This window comes from Aythya ferina, assembly GCF_964211825.1.
Source record: "Aythya ferina genome assembly, chromosome: 1".
In the NCBI taxonomy this organism is placed as follows: domain Eukaryota; kingdom Metazoa; phylum Chordata; class Aves; order Anseriformes; family Anatidae; genus Aythya; species Aythya ferina.
In genome coordinates this window covers 90,266,189-90,278,120 of record NC_140296.1, presented here as the reverse complement: position 1 = coordinate 90,278,120, position 11,932 = coordinate 90,266,189, and the positions used below count along the sequence as shown (strand labels likewise).

General features: G+C 44.5%; 1 protein-coding gene across 8 annotated transcripts in view; it reads left to right on the top strand.

Moving 5' to 3' along the window:
- The first annotated feature begins 1,465 nt into the window (after window positions 1-1,465).
- The window catches only part of CASK (calcium/calmodulin dependent serine protein kinase), a 214,501-nt gene continuing 204,034 nt past the window's right edge, over window positions 1,466-11,932 (top strand). For 4 of the 8 annotated variants that reach the window (XM_084505705.1, XM_084505701.1, XM_084505706.1 and 1 more), the window contains exon 1: window positions 1,468-2,071. In XM_084505705.1, coding sequence (XP_084361831.1) covers window positions 2,013-2,071 — 59 coding nt within the window. In that variant the 5' untranslated portion in view covers window positions 1,468-2,012. Of the gene's footprint in view, window positions 2,072-11,932 lie in introns of all 8 variants that reach the window. The other 4 variants (XM_084505704.1, XM_084505702.1, XM_084505699.1 and 1 more) reach the window with 2 other exon arrangements.

Sequence of the window (11,932 nt, the reverse complement as noted above, 5' to 3'; positions counted from 1 at the left end):
CACCCAGGTACAATGCTCAGCACTTGGCCTTCAGAGGAAGGTGAGACGTCCATTGCTAGAGTCGTAAACGCATTTGCCTCAGTTATGGGATGGATCTGTTATGAACAGTTTTCTTCCTTGTGTGTCTTTGTACCAGTTTTTCTTGTTAGCTCCCAATGATGACTCTGCATATAATCAGATGGCAAATTCTTTTCAAAACGTAAGTGAATGCTCACCCATATGCTGAAAATTACTGCTGTGCGGCCTAAGTGGCACTTGGTCTGCTCATTTCACAAAAGGAAAAAAAGATTGCTCACATTAACCTGTGTGAAATTTGGGAAAGCAAAAATCTAACTGTACTGCCCACTTATTCGCATTAGCAATAGTGGATGTTGTTTTAATATTTTAAAGGTCTGAATGGCATAGACCATAGCCTCATGGGAGTGTCTCTCACCTTATATGCTACCACTGTGCAGCAGACAGGTGTAATTATTTTTTGCTGATTTTCTTATTTTTTTGTTTTGAATTTGTATGGAGACAGGAACGAGACGTTCTTGACAAAGTGTCCTCGGCTCTGCATTTTAAAGCTAACCTTTAAACTATTTCATCAGATAATCTTGCTCTGACAGGCTTTTTCTTTTTTTTTTTCCTGTGTGTGAGGAACAACCGTATAACTTACTTTTGCATTAATGAGCTATAAGTACTTGCGCGGGTGCCAAAGCACTTCAGCAAAATAAATACTTGGGAAACCGAAAGAGCGATGACTGCTTCCTTCAGCAGCGCCTTGCTTTCTCCTACAAGCCAAGGCTCGGGAAAGCACACCTGGGCAACTCGGCATCTTTTGTAAGGCGCTTTTTGTGAAAATGTTAAACATTGCAGTATGGGATCCAGCAGGGTGAGGACTCGGTGCTTTGACATTCACTGGAGCTCTTGGACATGGAAAGATGGCTGAGTAGCTGTCGAGAGGGCACAACCAGGCACCCGCCCGGCTGGATGTGTAACTAATAAGCTGGATGCGTTATTAATTAATAAGAGGTGGTTTTAATTCACTCTGAGGGACAGCGAGGAGCGCTGCCTGACAGAAAGCTCCAAACTACGAGGCTGGCGGGACAAAACCACTCCCGCCGCGCCCGGCCAGCACGCGGGACACCAACTCTTGTCACGGGGGGGGCTCTGTCACGACAGGCAGCGTCGCGATAAACACGCGTACAGAGACCGTTGGTCCCTGAGGGCGGGCGGGCGGGTAGCTGAGGCGAGGGCAACGTCTGCCGGCCGGCACCTGCGCCCCCCTTCCCCTCCCCATGACGTCATCCGCGCCTGCGCACCCCTGGCGGCGGGCGGGGCGGGGCGAGAGAGAAAGGAGAGGAAGCGAGCGCACCCCCCCACCCACCCACTTGCGTGCGCGCGCGCACGAGCGCTTGCGTGACGGCGCTCGGGAGCGCGCCCGCACCTCCCTCCCCTCCCTCCCTCCGTGGCGGGGCGAGCGCTCGAGCGCCCTATTGCTGCTGCTGCTGGCGATCGGGAGCGCGCCCAACGGCCGCGCACGGCCCCTCCCCCGCCCGCTATTATCCTCCCGGTGCGCGCTCCCGCTCCCTCCTCTCCTCCTCCTCCTCCTCCTGCTGCTGCTGCTGCTGCCGCCGCTCCCTGCCCCTCCATGACGGACCTCGCGCCGCCCCGCTAGCCGGAGCCGCCGGCTGACGGACGGAGGGAGGGGAGGGAGGGGAGGAAGGGGGAGGAAGGTGGGGTCGTGCGGGGCCCGGAGGAGGAGGAGGAGGAGGAGGAGCGGGGAGGAGGAGGAGGAGGAGGAGGAGCGGGGAGTCCCGGCGCGGCCGCGGGAGCCCCCGGGCGGCGGCGGCGGCGGCGGCGCCTCCTCACGCCGCCTGACGCCGGGGGGGGAGCCGTTGGCGCGGCCGTTGGCGCGGCGGGGGGGGGGGTGAGCGCCTCCCCTCCCCTCCCACCCCTCCCTCCCCTCTCCTCCCCTCCCCCGCCCCTTGTGTGAGCCCCCGCCCCTGCGAGCCCCCCGCCGGCGGACCATGGCCGACGACGACGTGCTGTTCGAGGACGTGTACGAGCTGTGCGAGGTGATCGGCAAGTGAGTCCCCGCCGGCAGGGACTACTCGGGGAGGGGGGGGAGACGACGGGGATGGACGGGGAGAGGGAGAGGGAGAGGGAGAGGGATGCTGGGCAGCCGGCCCCGCGCTGCTGGTGGGGTTTGTGGTGGAAGGGAGGGAGGGGTGGGGGGGGGGGGAGAAGAGAAGCGCCCCGGTGGCTGCTCAGCCACCATGATAACCGCCCAGCCCGCCTGCCTGCATGCAGCAAGCGGCAGCCGCTGCCCACCCCCTTTTTCTTCTCCTCCGCCTTTCCAACCAACCCCCCCCCCCCACTTTCCCGGATCCCATCCTCGGCACACCCATCAGCGAAGGAAAAGAGGAGCTCTCCCCCCCCACCCCCCCCCTTTCCCCCATAGATCCACCTATTCCTTGGGTGTGTCCCCCCCCCCCTCCATAAATCCACCTATTCCTCGGGTGTCCTCACACGCCAGGTGTCGGGTGGTATTCCTTTATTTATATATTTATATATTTATATATTTATTTATTCATTCTCCCTTTTCCTTTCTCTCCGCACAATGACCAGCTTGTTAGCGGCAGGACCGGTGGCGCGCACGGGCTTGCGTGCAGACCTTGCCTTGCCCCCCTCTCGGCTCAGAGAGATGGGGCTGTGCGCGAGGCAAGGGGGAGAACTTGGCCTTCCCAAGTCTCATTATGCAACTGTTGGTGTTAAAAGCGGTGCTGGAGGCTCGTCTCAAAGCCGGGAGTTGAGCTAGTCGCTGGTGTGTCCCTCCTTGGGGTCGCCGCTTCTTTGGGGCTGGGTGGAGGTGACAGCTCAAGTCGCAGCCTGTGTGCAACCGCCCCAAGGAAACGCAGACATTCCTCCCCCCCCCCCCCCCCCCCCCCCCAAATCAGACTGTGATAAAGAATAGAAGCTGAGCTCTGTTTCCCCCCCTCCAGATTTTCGTGACTGCCTGTTTCGAAATCCTTTTCATCCGTCATCTTTCGCATATCTTCTGTAGTTGTGCTTGTGTTGCAAAACGGACGTGGAAGACGTAGCAGTGTTGTGACTTCCCAGTTTGCTGTGTGTTTCTCCTTCGGGAGCTGAGATTGCTGGGGAGCCCTGGTAGTGACACGGTTCTGGGTGCCTGCAGTTTTTTCTTCCTGGCAGTGGGTTTGATAAGAATAACGTTCCCTGTGTTCTGATTGTAAACAAAGAGGTTTTGCTGCATGTATGCTCTTGCCCACTCCCCACCAGTACGCTTTTCATCTACTGCTGTCTGCTTCCAAGGCTAGGTCTAAAAATATTCCAGAATTAATCTTTCCTCGGGATTATGCTAAAATGCAGGTCTCGGACTTAGCAGGTTACTTTGTTGCCAGCGGAAGTTTCAGCAGTCTGTTCTGTCATTTCCCAGGGTATTACTACCTTTCTCTCAATACAAACAACTCTTAGAAACATGAAGCTCAAAGGGCCTTGTTTGAAGTCATAAGCTGTATGTGGTCACTTTAGCTTAATGCTGGTTATTGGTGGGGAGCTTCCGTAGCCGAGGAGCAAAACTCTGTTATTAGGCGCGTTTTGAAGATGATTTTTGGCAAGCTCCTTTCACAAGTGGTTTTATGCTAACCACTGCAGTTCACACGCAGTTTGTTGCATACCTGATTACCGTTAGAAAGAAGGTGAAGTGATTATGCTTGACGTGACTGCACGTTCTTTCAGGGAATGGATAATTCACAGCAGTCCAGATGTTTACACATCTCAGATGACTTTCTGTTTTGTGATCAGAGAATTTTGAAGGGATTCAAGGTTCAAAAACTGTGAATGAGGTATTGGCCAAGGAAGTTTCATGTGAGAATTAAGTATTGCAGGTGTGTTGCGATGTAACTAGACCTAACAGATAAATATTGAATCACAGTAGCACAACAATGCCAAGAGCACTGTGGCAAAACTAGGATGGATCACTGAAAATAGCAGCGGTGATGGTGTGAAGGGTTTTCTGCACAGATGTCACGTCAGTCCTCTTAAAAAATAAATAAAAAATAAAAAACACACATTTTCGTGTGTGGTTGTACAAGTAGTTTTCCTGTTTCTTTGAAGTACTATGCAGCTGACTTCCGGGGAACCAGGGATGTGGTAGCTTTATTCAGCGTTCTGATTTTTTGGTAGCACCCAGCTCATCTTTAAGCAACTTGAGGAAAACCTTTGTTAATCTGCTTTGCATTGCTACATATGCGTCTTGCTAAATATCTTTCAGTGAAACATAACTAAATGTCTGCGTGTTCCTGTGAGCTATTATTGATTGATACAGTAATCTGGTTCTTGCAAATAGCACATCTGCCCCCAATTTGCGTGTTAGACACAAGAAATGTTAAAACATGTATAGTTTATCGTTCCTAAAGAGGTAGTTACCGCTGTCATTTCAAGTAGTAAAAGGTATTTCCAGAAAGGGCATGGGAAAGAGATCTTTGATTGTGAAATGATGGAATATTTCATCTAACTCTATAAAAGAAATCCCAAAGTTCCCATACAACTGACTTGAGAAATGAGCCCTTTATGGGAGTTCAGTAGCTGACACTGTGTTCCAATTTGTTGAAGCCTATTCTGAACTTGAGTAAACTTTAAATGATTTTAAATAAAATAAACTGATGAGATTTGTTTTGTATAAATGTAGGGATAACAGCCTTTTGCTGGAGTGTGCAACAGTAACAGTGTATTACACAGTATGTGAGAGAGTAGATGGGAATGACAGAGTGATAAACTGTTTATTATGTGGCATTTAATGTGTTTAAGTTCTGTAAGCATGCATTTTTCATTTTGAATAGATAGAGGGCAGGAGAAAAGCCAGGAGGGATAGAGAGAAATCTTAATCCATGTTTCCTTTAGGGAAAAAAATGAAGGGCAGTCTTCATTTGCATGCATTTCCAATATACCATTTCCATTGCTGAAAGCTATGCAGGGATAAAAATTGGAATAATAAATCCAATTTCTTGTTAAACTTTGTAAAGTGGTGTTTATGATGCTAGCATTAGTCACGTAGTTTTACTTCACCAGCCCTGTTGTGTTCTAGGTTACTGTCCTGTCTTCAGACTTGGCTGACGCAAGCACGCTTCATGCAAGAAGTTACTGGGGATTTCTAGCTTGGCCTTCAGAAACATGTTGCTGTATCCGGGGATGGTAACATTTGCATTCAGAATGCATTGAGTAGTTCATAAAACAGTGGATGTAGGGCTGCAACATCTTGGGTATTCATCTGAGTAAGAACTATTCTGAGTTTGTCGTAGGAACTCCATATAAATATAAGAGGAGCTTTCTTTGTGCCAAAGAGAACGCCTGTCTTTAAGTTAGAACAGGCAAAGCTGATATCGAATCGAAAGTCCAAATATGGCTTTTATGGCAGCTACAGTCCTTGTTCTGAGGGGATTTTTTCAGATATTAAAAACAGATATTGATTGTCTGCACCTATTAAAGTTGACGTTGGTTTATGTTAGCATTAGAGGGGTACCATAAAGACTGTCTGATCTTTCTAACAGTAGGATTGCAGGTTGCTTTGGTATAGTTTCTTATGTTGATACACATCTCCAAATTTTAAAGTTATAAATAGAATGTGATAATAGTTCATTTGTGTTAAAGTGGGCATTGGTCACAACTGAAGTCACTGGTCTTCATATCGATGGTCACATGAACTACAGTTTTTTCTAATTGTCTTTTACTTGTGGACCATGAATATGTACAGTTACTGTGCATAGTAATAGTGTAGTTGCTGGCATTTTTAGTATCAAAAAACAATGTCATGATTGGTGCTAATGCTACTCTAGTTTTCAGGATGCTCTCTGCAATGTGTTTGGGTTCAGACCAGCTCTCTCCTGTGCTGCACACTGAGGGTTTTAGTTTTTCAACTCTCCTCCTATGATGGGATGATTCTCTCTGCTTGGGCTCTTCCCTCTAGTAAGAAGGAGTTATGGTGTTCAGAGACTGAAGAGTTCCTCTCTACTGCAGCCTACCAGCAGTGCTGGAACGTGGCAGACGTGAGGGAAGGGGGAAGGATGCGGGGTCTAGGAGCAGGCAGTGGGACAGAGGGCTTCTTTTTTGCACTGAAGTATGAAGGCCTCTTTTCCCATTCCAGCTGGACAAGAGGAGGGTGATTGCAGTCCCTGAGCTGTTACCTGGAGGTGAACACGCTTTGGATTTGGATCACAGTCAGCGTTACTAGGAAAGTGAGGAGGGGAGAGCTCTCAAGATAGAGTCCCAAGAAATACGTCAGTGATCTTAAGGTTGATGATAACAAAACTATCTAGAAGCATTCTGATGGTTTCAGTGATACCGTTCTTCATTACTGCCTCCGTTTTCTCTGTGTGGGAGTGAGAATACTGTTGTCTCAAATGTGTTTTTTCTCTAGTACACTGTTGAAGTTTGCATCTCCTGTAAAACCAATTGAAATAACTGCTGGGTATAATTTTGACAAGCCAAATGAAAGCATGAAAAAATTGCAGTGTGCACTCACTGTTTGGGAAGTAGGGGGAAGGAAGGGAACTTTTCAGGTATATGGAAAGCCATTTGTCTAATTTAGTGTTTTAAATTCTTACTCCTGTTTGAAATACTAGTGTGCTAATAAAGCATTGTCAGCTGACTTGTGTTCAAGTGTTTGAGATGAACAGGTTAAAAATGAATGTTTGGTTTAAGTGTGGGGTCATAATAACTTGCGTTGCTTTAGGAAACAGACATCAAATTATTTGAAGTGTACAGCTGATAGACTATCTTCTTAGCTAAGTTAGTGTGCTACAGATCGTAACTGTAATACTGACCTGGTTCTGCTTAAGAAGTTCTATCCAGCTGTAGCTGAGTGCAGGGTGGATTTAAAATATTTAGTTGCAGAGAACACCGCTTTCATTGGTACTCTCCCTTCTATTTGTTTGGCTTCTTCTTGTGTAAGCAGATGCTTTCTTTCATACATCCTTATGATGTGAGCAAGACAACTGTGATGATTGGGAGGTAGAGTCATTTTTAGGAGGGGATTTTGAAGAAACACAGTTTAGGAAAAGATAACCTGAGAAAGATTGTGCAAGGGCTTTGCAAATACTTTTTTGTGCTTAAAACACTCAAGCAGCTGTGTGCAGACTAGTCCTGAGCAATTTTAGGTTGCAAATTATGAGACTTGAGACCAGTCAGCCACTGGGATTCTGGATCAGCTGACTGAGAAGTTGTGGGACAAAAGAGCTGCCTCAATTTTGAAGATCCGCTAAGAGTTTGATCTTTTTATTAAAATAGCTCTGTTGCCTTCAAGAATGGGGTCTAAACTATAGGTGTAAGTGATCCCAGGCACTTGTTTTTGTTCAAATGCAGTACTTCATTTTAGTTGGGGAAAAAAGAGCTATTTCCTAGTGTAGCTTCAAATGAGAGAGGTCACCCTCCCTTGGTTGACACATGCCTTGCTCTTTCACATCCTTTTGCTGGAATGGGGTAAGATGGGGTAGCTGTGGAGTTACTACATACCTCCTGTCTTTTACTGTAGTCTTCAAGGTACGTTGGGACAATAACTTTTTTTCCCATGCAAAAAACTTTTCAGACTTTCTATATTGTCAATACTTTGTCATTTTATACACTGACTCAGTCTTTTAATAAACCAGGAGTTGAAGCATGTCTTTACCATGTGAAGACAACGATATCTGATGTGTAGTTCCTACACACTGACAACATTCACTGTATACCCCTTGAATTCTAAAGGAACTGGAGTTTTCTAAATAGCGTTTGGTTAAGTAGTTTTTCACGTGGCTCTTCCAACCTGTTTGGCTCTCCAGTGGCTTGCAGGTACCATGATTTCATTTTTGACTAACGTCCTGATTTGCTTTTCTGAATAGTGTATATGTAAGCGATTGTTGCTAGGATTTCATGTTGAGTAAATTTCTAACGATACCTGAATTAAGAAAACTGTGAAGAGCTTGCCTCTGAACAGAATTTTTAGAATTTCTAGGGAACCCCTGATTCTTTGGTTAATCCAGAATTTCACTTAAACTCATTGTTACTAGGGCTTGGAAGATAGTTCACATTTGGATATTTTTGACCCAAAGAGCCATAGGGGTAATGAAAAAAGTTTTTATGTAGTGAGGCTGAGGTTTCTCGAGTACAGAGGCCTGCAAGATATTCCGAACTGTATGTGAAGTCGACCTTTTTAGGTGCCTTCTAATGTAGGTTTGTAAAGTATCCATTTTTCTTTTCATTGGATTCATTGTGGCCTTTCCCAGCATTAGACCTGTTGTCATAATGAGAGGAGAAAAAAAAAGATACGCTTTTACAAAAGTCGTCCCCAGTTCATTGCTTTTTGCCACCCTGACTCCTCTCTTCAGTTCTGTCTTTTTCATGGAATAACGTTTTCCTTTTTTTTTTTTTTTTTGGGGGGGGGGGCGGGTGGGGCTGGGGAGAGAGGGTTTTTTTTATATATATATACAAAAAAAAAGCTCTAAATATTTCCCCTAAAAGGAAGTTTCACTTGTCCTGACAAGATCTTCGGACATATTTCCTCATCTTCTTGGTTATGTCAGTTTAATCTGGGGAGAGGGTCTATGAGTAAAACTGTTGGCAGTATTCTGGATGTGCAAGCCTGAAAGAGTGTAGGTTATCCTGTCATTTTCCTTCACCCTCCTCCAGGATAATCCTGCAGCTGCTGCTGTGAGTTGAGCTGTTAGCTGCCCACTTTTTGCAGGTTTTTTTGCTCCAGATGTTGCCCTCTGTTCTGAACTGAGGGTACCAGTTCTGAATATCAGGGAAGCACTCATTGACACTTGTGCTAGAAGGACCTATACACCTGTAAATGTGAAGAACAGTGAAGAAGCAAGTGAAGTAATCTTATCTCTTCCCCTGTTGATTAGGGAAAGATGATACAGAAGGTGGGAGTAGGGTAGCTTGGGAAGATTACAAAAAAATTAGGGCGTGATGTCTTCCAGAGATAGGATCTGTCCTGCATCAGCAGTGATCAGACTTCATAACTGTTCCCAGAACAGAGGTTTGCCGGGGTTGAACTTGAATCCAGCAGGACCAGATAGGTTGAGCTCAGGAGGGTTTGGAGCAAACATCTATCTGTCTGTGGTCAGCACCAGTGTATCTGTACAGAGTAGCAAGCCAGGGTGGGAAGCAAGGTGAAATTCTGCATCTCCACTTTCACAGGTTGCCCGAGCACTGGCTGAAGCAGCCTCCAAGTACTTCCCGATTCCTGAGAGAGAGCTGTGTCAAGTTGTAGGCAGTCTGAAGATTCAGTAAATGTGGTGGTTGTAGCTCTTCTCCTCTTCGTGCTCCTGTATGAGGCATTGTAGAAGTGCATGAGTGCAATTTTCTGATGTGAGATGAATCGTTTGCTGTTGCTGGAAGAGGAAGATCCTGTTCTTTTTTATGTGCTTCCATTCCCACTTCCGTTCCTGGTGCATTATCTACTCATCCTCTATGCTTTATAAACGTGAAGATAGTCCCCAGACTCTTAATTACTGAAACAGTCAAGGAAATAGCAAGGACAGTGGGGGAGAGGGAAGGAAAGTTTGTTTGTTTTAAAGGAAAGAAAAGTTACAAATTAAGCTGCAGTTATTAAAAGCAAAATCACACCTAGTTGTTTTTGTGTTCTTAAATTGTTTCTTTCTTCTTTCAATACATAAAAACATTCTCCATAATGAAAATCAAGCTCCAACTTTGTCAGGACCTCACCTCATTTGGGATTCAAGTTGGATACACAGTAAAGACAAATTAAAGTTAGAAAATCAGTTTTAAATCTGAAACTTTTTTTTGAATATTTGAATTAATTCTTTAAAGCATATTAGTTTATGATACGGTTAGTTTTATAAGTGCTCTTCAAGTGTGCATATATTTTGTTTGGACCTTTAGGATTTAAGTATTAGCAGCTGGATGCACAGCTTACACTCTGAACCTCAAGCATGCTTAGTGTTTGTAATTGCTTCTAATTGTTACAGAAAACAAACTGAATTCTGTTACTTACAGCTCTGATGTGATTACATGCAAGAATTCAAGTTCAAAACTGAAATTTTCTTGAGCTATCTTTTTACATTTTTTTTGCTATAAACCTAAAATTAAAATATATTGTATTGATCAAAACTTGCTTTAATTACAATGTTTGCTTTTTTCAAAGAAAGATTCTGTTAGTGTATCTAGATCAAGTTTAGATTGCAAAGTACCAATTTCTGCTTACAGAAAGCATTGTTTTCCCTCGTGCTCCCCAAAACAAAGGTAATCGTTTCCTTACTACATTCCTGCAAGCATCATTCCAGAGCTCCAGTGCTATAGAGATGAAAGCAACAAAAGGGGCTTTGAAAACTGAAGGTCAGACAGAATTGTTCTGTTCAGTTACAGCTATTAGATTAAGGTGTCTTTTTTGGTTTCTTTGGGTTTTTTTTTTTTTTGCTTTTTCCTCTGTGGGGAAAAAAAAATGGTTACCTGTTGGCTGGATTTCTTGGCTGTTCAGCCCTTAAGGTTCAACTGTCTTTAATAGCATAAAGTAAACACGGTGCTTAAAAATGTCAGGAGCTTTTCCTCTAATCTTAGATCTCAAGTGTGTCAGGTTTTTTTATCAGCTGCAGGCACTTCTGATTGGAAAGTGTTCAATACATCATAGGTGCTACTGAGACAAGGTACTTTCTGAACTGTTGCAGTTGTATCTTCTTTCTCAGTTTCTTAATTTCCTACTTTGAAATTTGCAGAGGCTTTAATTATCTGTTTGCTCTGCCAGTTAGGAATGTTTTCAAATAGGTTGGGTGTAGAGTTGGTTTCCCTCTTGTCTGTATGGAATACACAGTTCTCTCAGATTAGGGACTGGGAATCAGACTTTTTTTTTCTCCTTAGTGAAAATAGTCATCACTGGATGCTCCTTTTCCCTTCTCAGTGATCTGGTGTTTGTTATATTACTCCATAAAAAGTCATCTGGAGATGTTGAGAATATCTTTGCTTCCCTTGTCTTGTAGCATCTTGGTTAGTAGCTAGGCAAAGCACATAGGAGAACTTCTGGTTTGAGCGTTCTCCTAGGCAAGCTTAGTCATGAGATACTGAGCTAGTCATTGCTATTGGGACAGTTCTTCAATACACGTGGCTCTTTGTTTTAGAATTAAATGGCAAACCTGGAAGTGTGGAGTTCGAGTTTTGGGGGGGATGCAGCTTAGCAGAGATCACATCATCAATCTTCAGCGATTCTTTCCCTGAGTATTTGTTGTCTTTTCAGAATGTCTTTATTTCCTACGTTAAAGTTTTGAAAAAATATGTAAGTAAAGTGTTGCAGAAAGCTGAGAGTTCGAAATTCTCTTCTTGACACTCAGCCTATTCCCCATCTTTCAGTATTTGTTGCAGTTGCAAAGCCAAGGAAAAGCATAATAATACCTTCCTGAAATGTGTCTCAGATGTTCAGATACATGGCTGGAATATTCAGAAGTCAGTGGTGCCTTCTGGGAATAGTGATACATCATAGAGTTAAACACGCGTATTTTGTTGAAAGGTGGCTTAAAATGCTCTGTGATATGTGCTAAAAATTGTTCTGTGAAGTCACTGCATTTAAAGGGAAAAAAGAAGCCTTACTATGGCTTATAAACCTGTACTTTCTCATGGGTTTTCCAATTTTTGTCACTTTTGAAAAAGGAAAAAAAAAAAAAGCAACCTGAAATGTTTACTGACTGAACAAGGCTGTAAGAATTATTCAGAACTTTTTCATTTACCTTTTTCCCTTCCCCTCAGTTGATAGCTTGAGACTTTGCTGCCATCTCTAGTTTCTTGAGGAAATTTATCTTGAACTGCTGTTTGGTCCTACATTTTGAATTGTACTCTTAAAAAGAGAAGCTTTGGCCAGTTTTCGTGACTGAGAGTCTTTGGAAGAGTGTGTGTTATAAAGCCTGCGTCACTGAAGAAGATGGCTGTGTCTTGTGTTTAT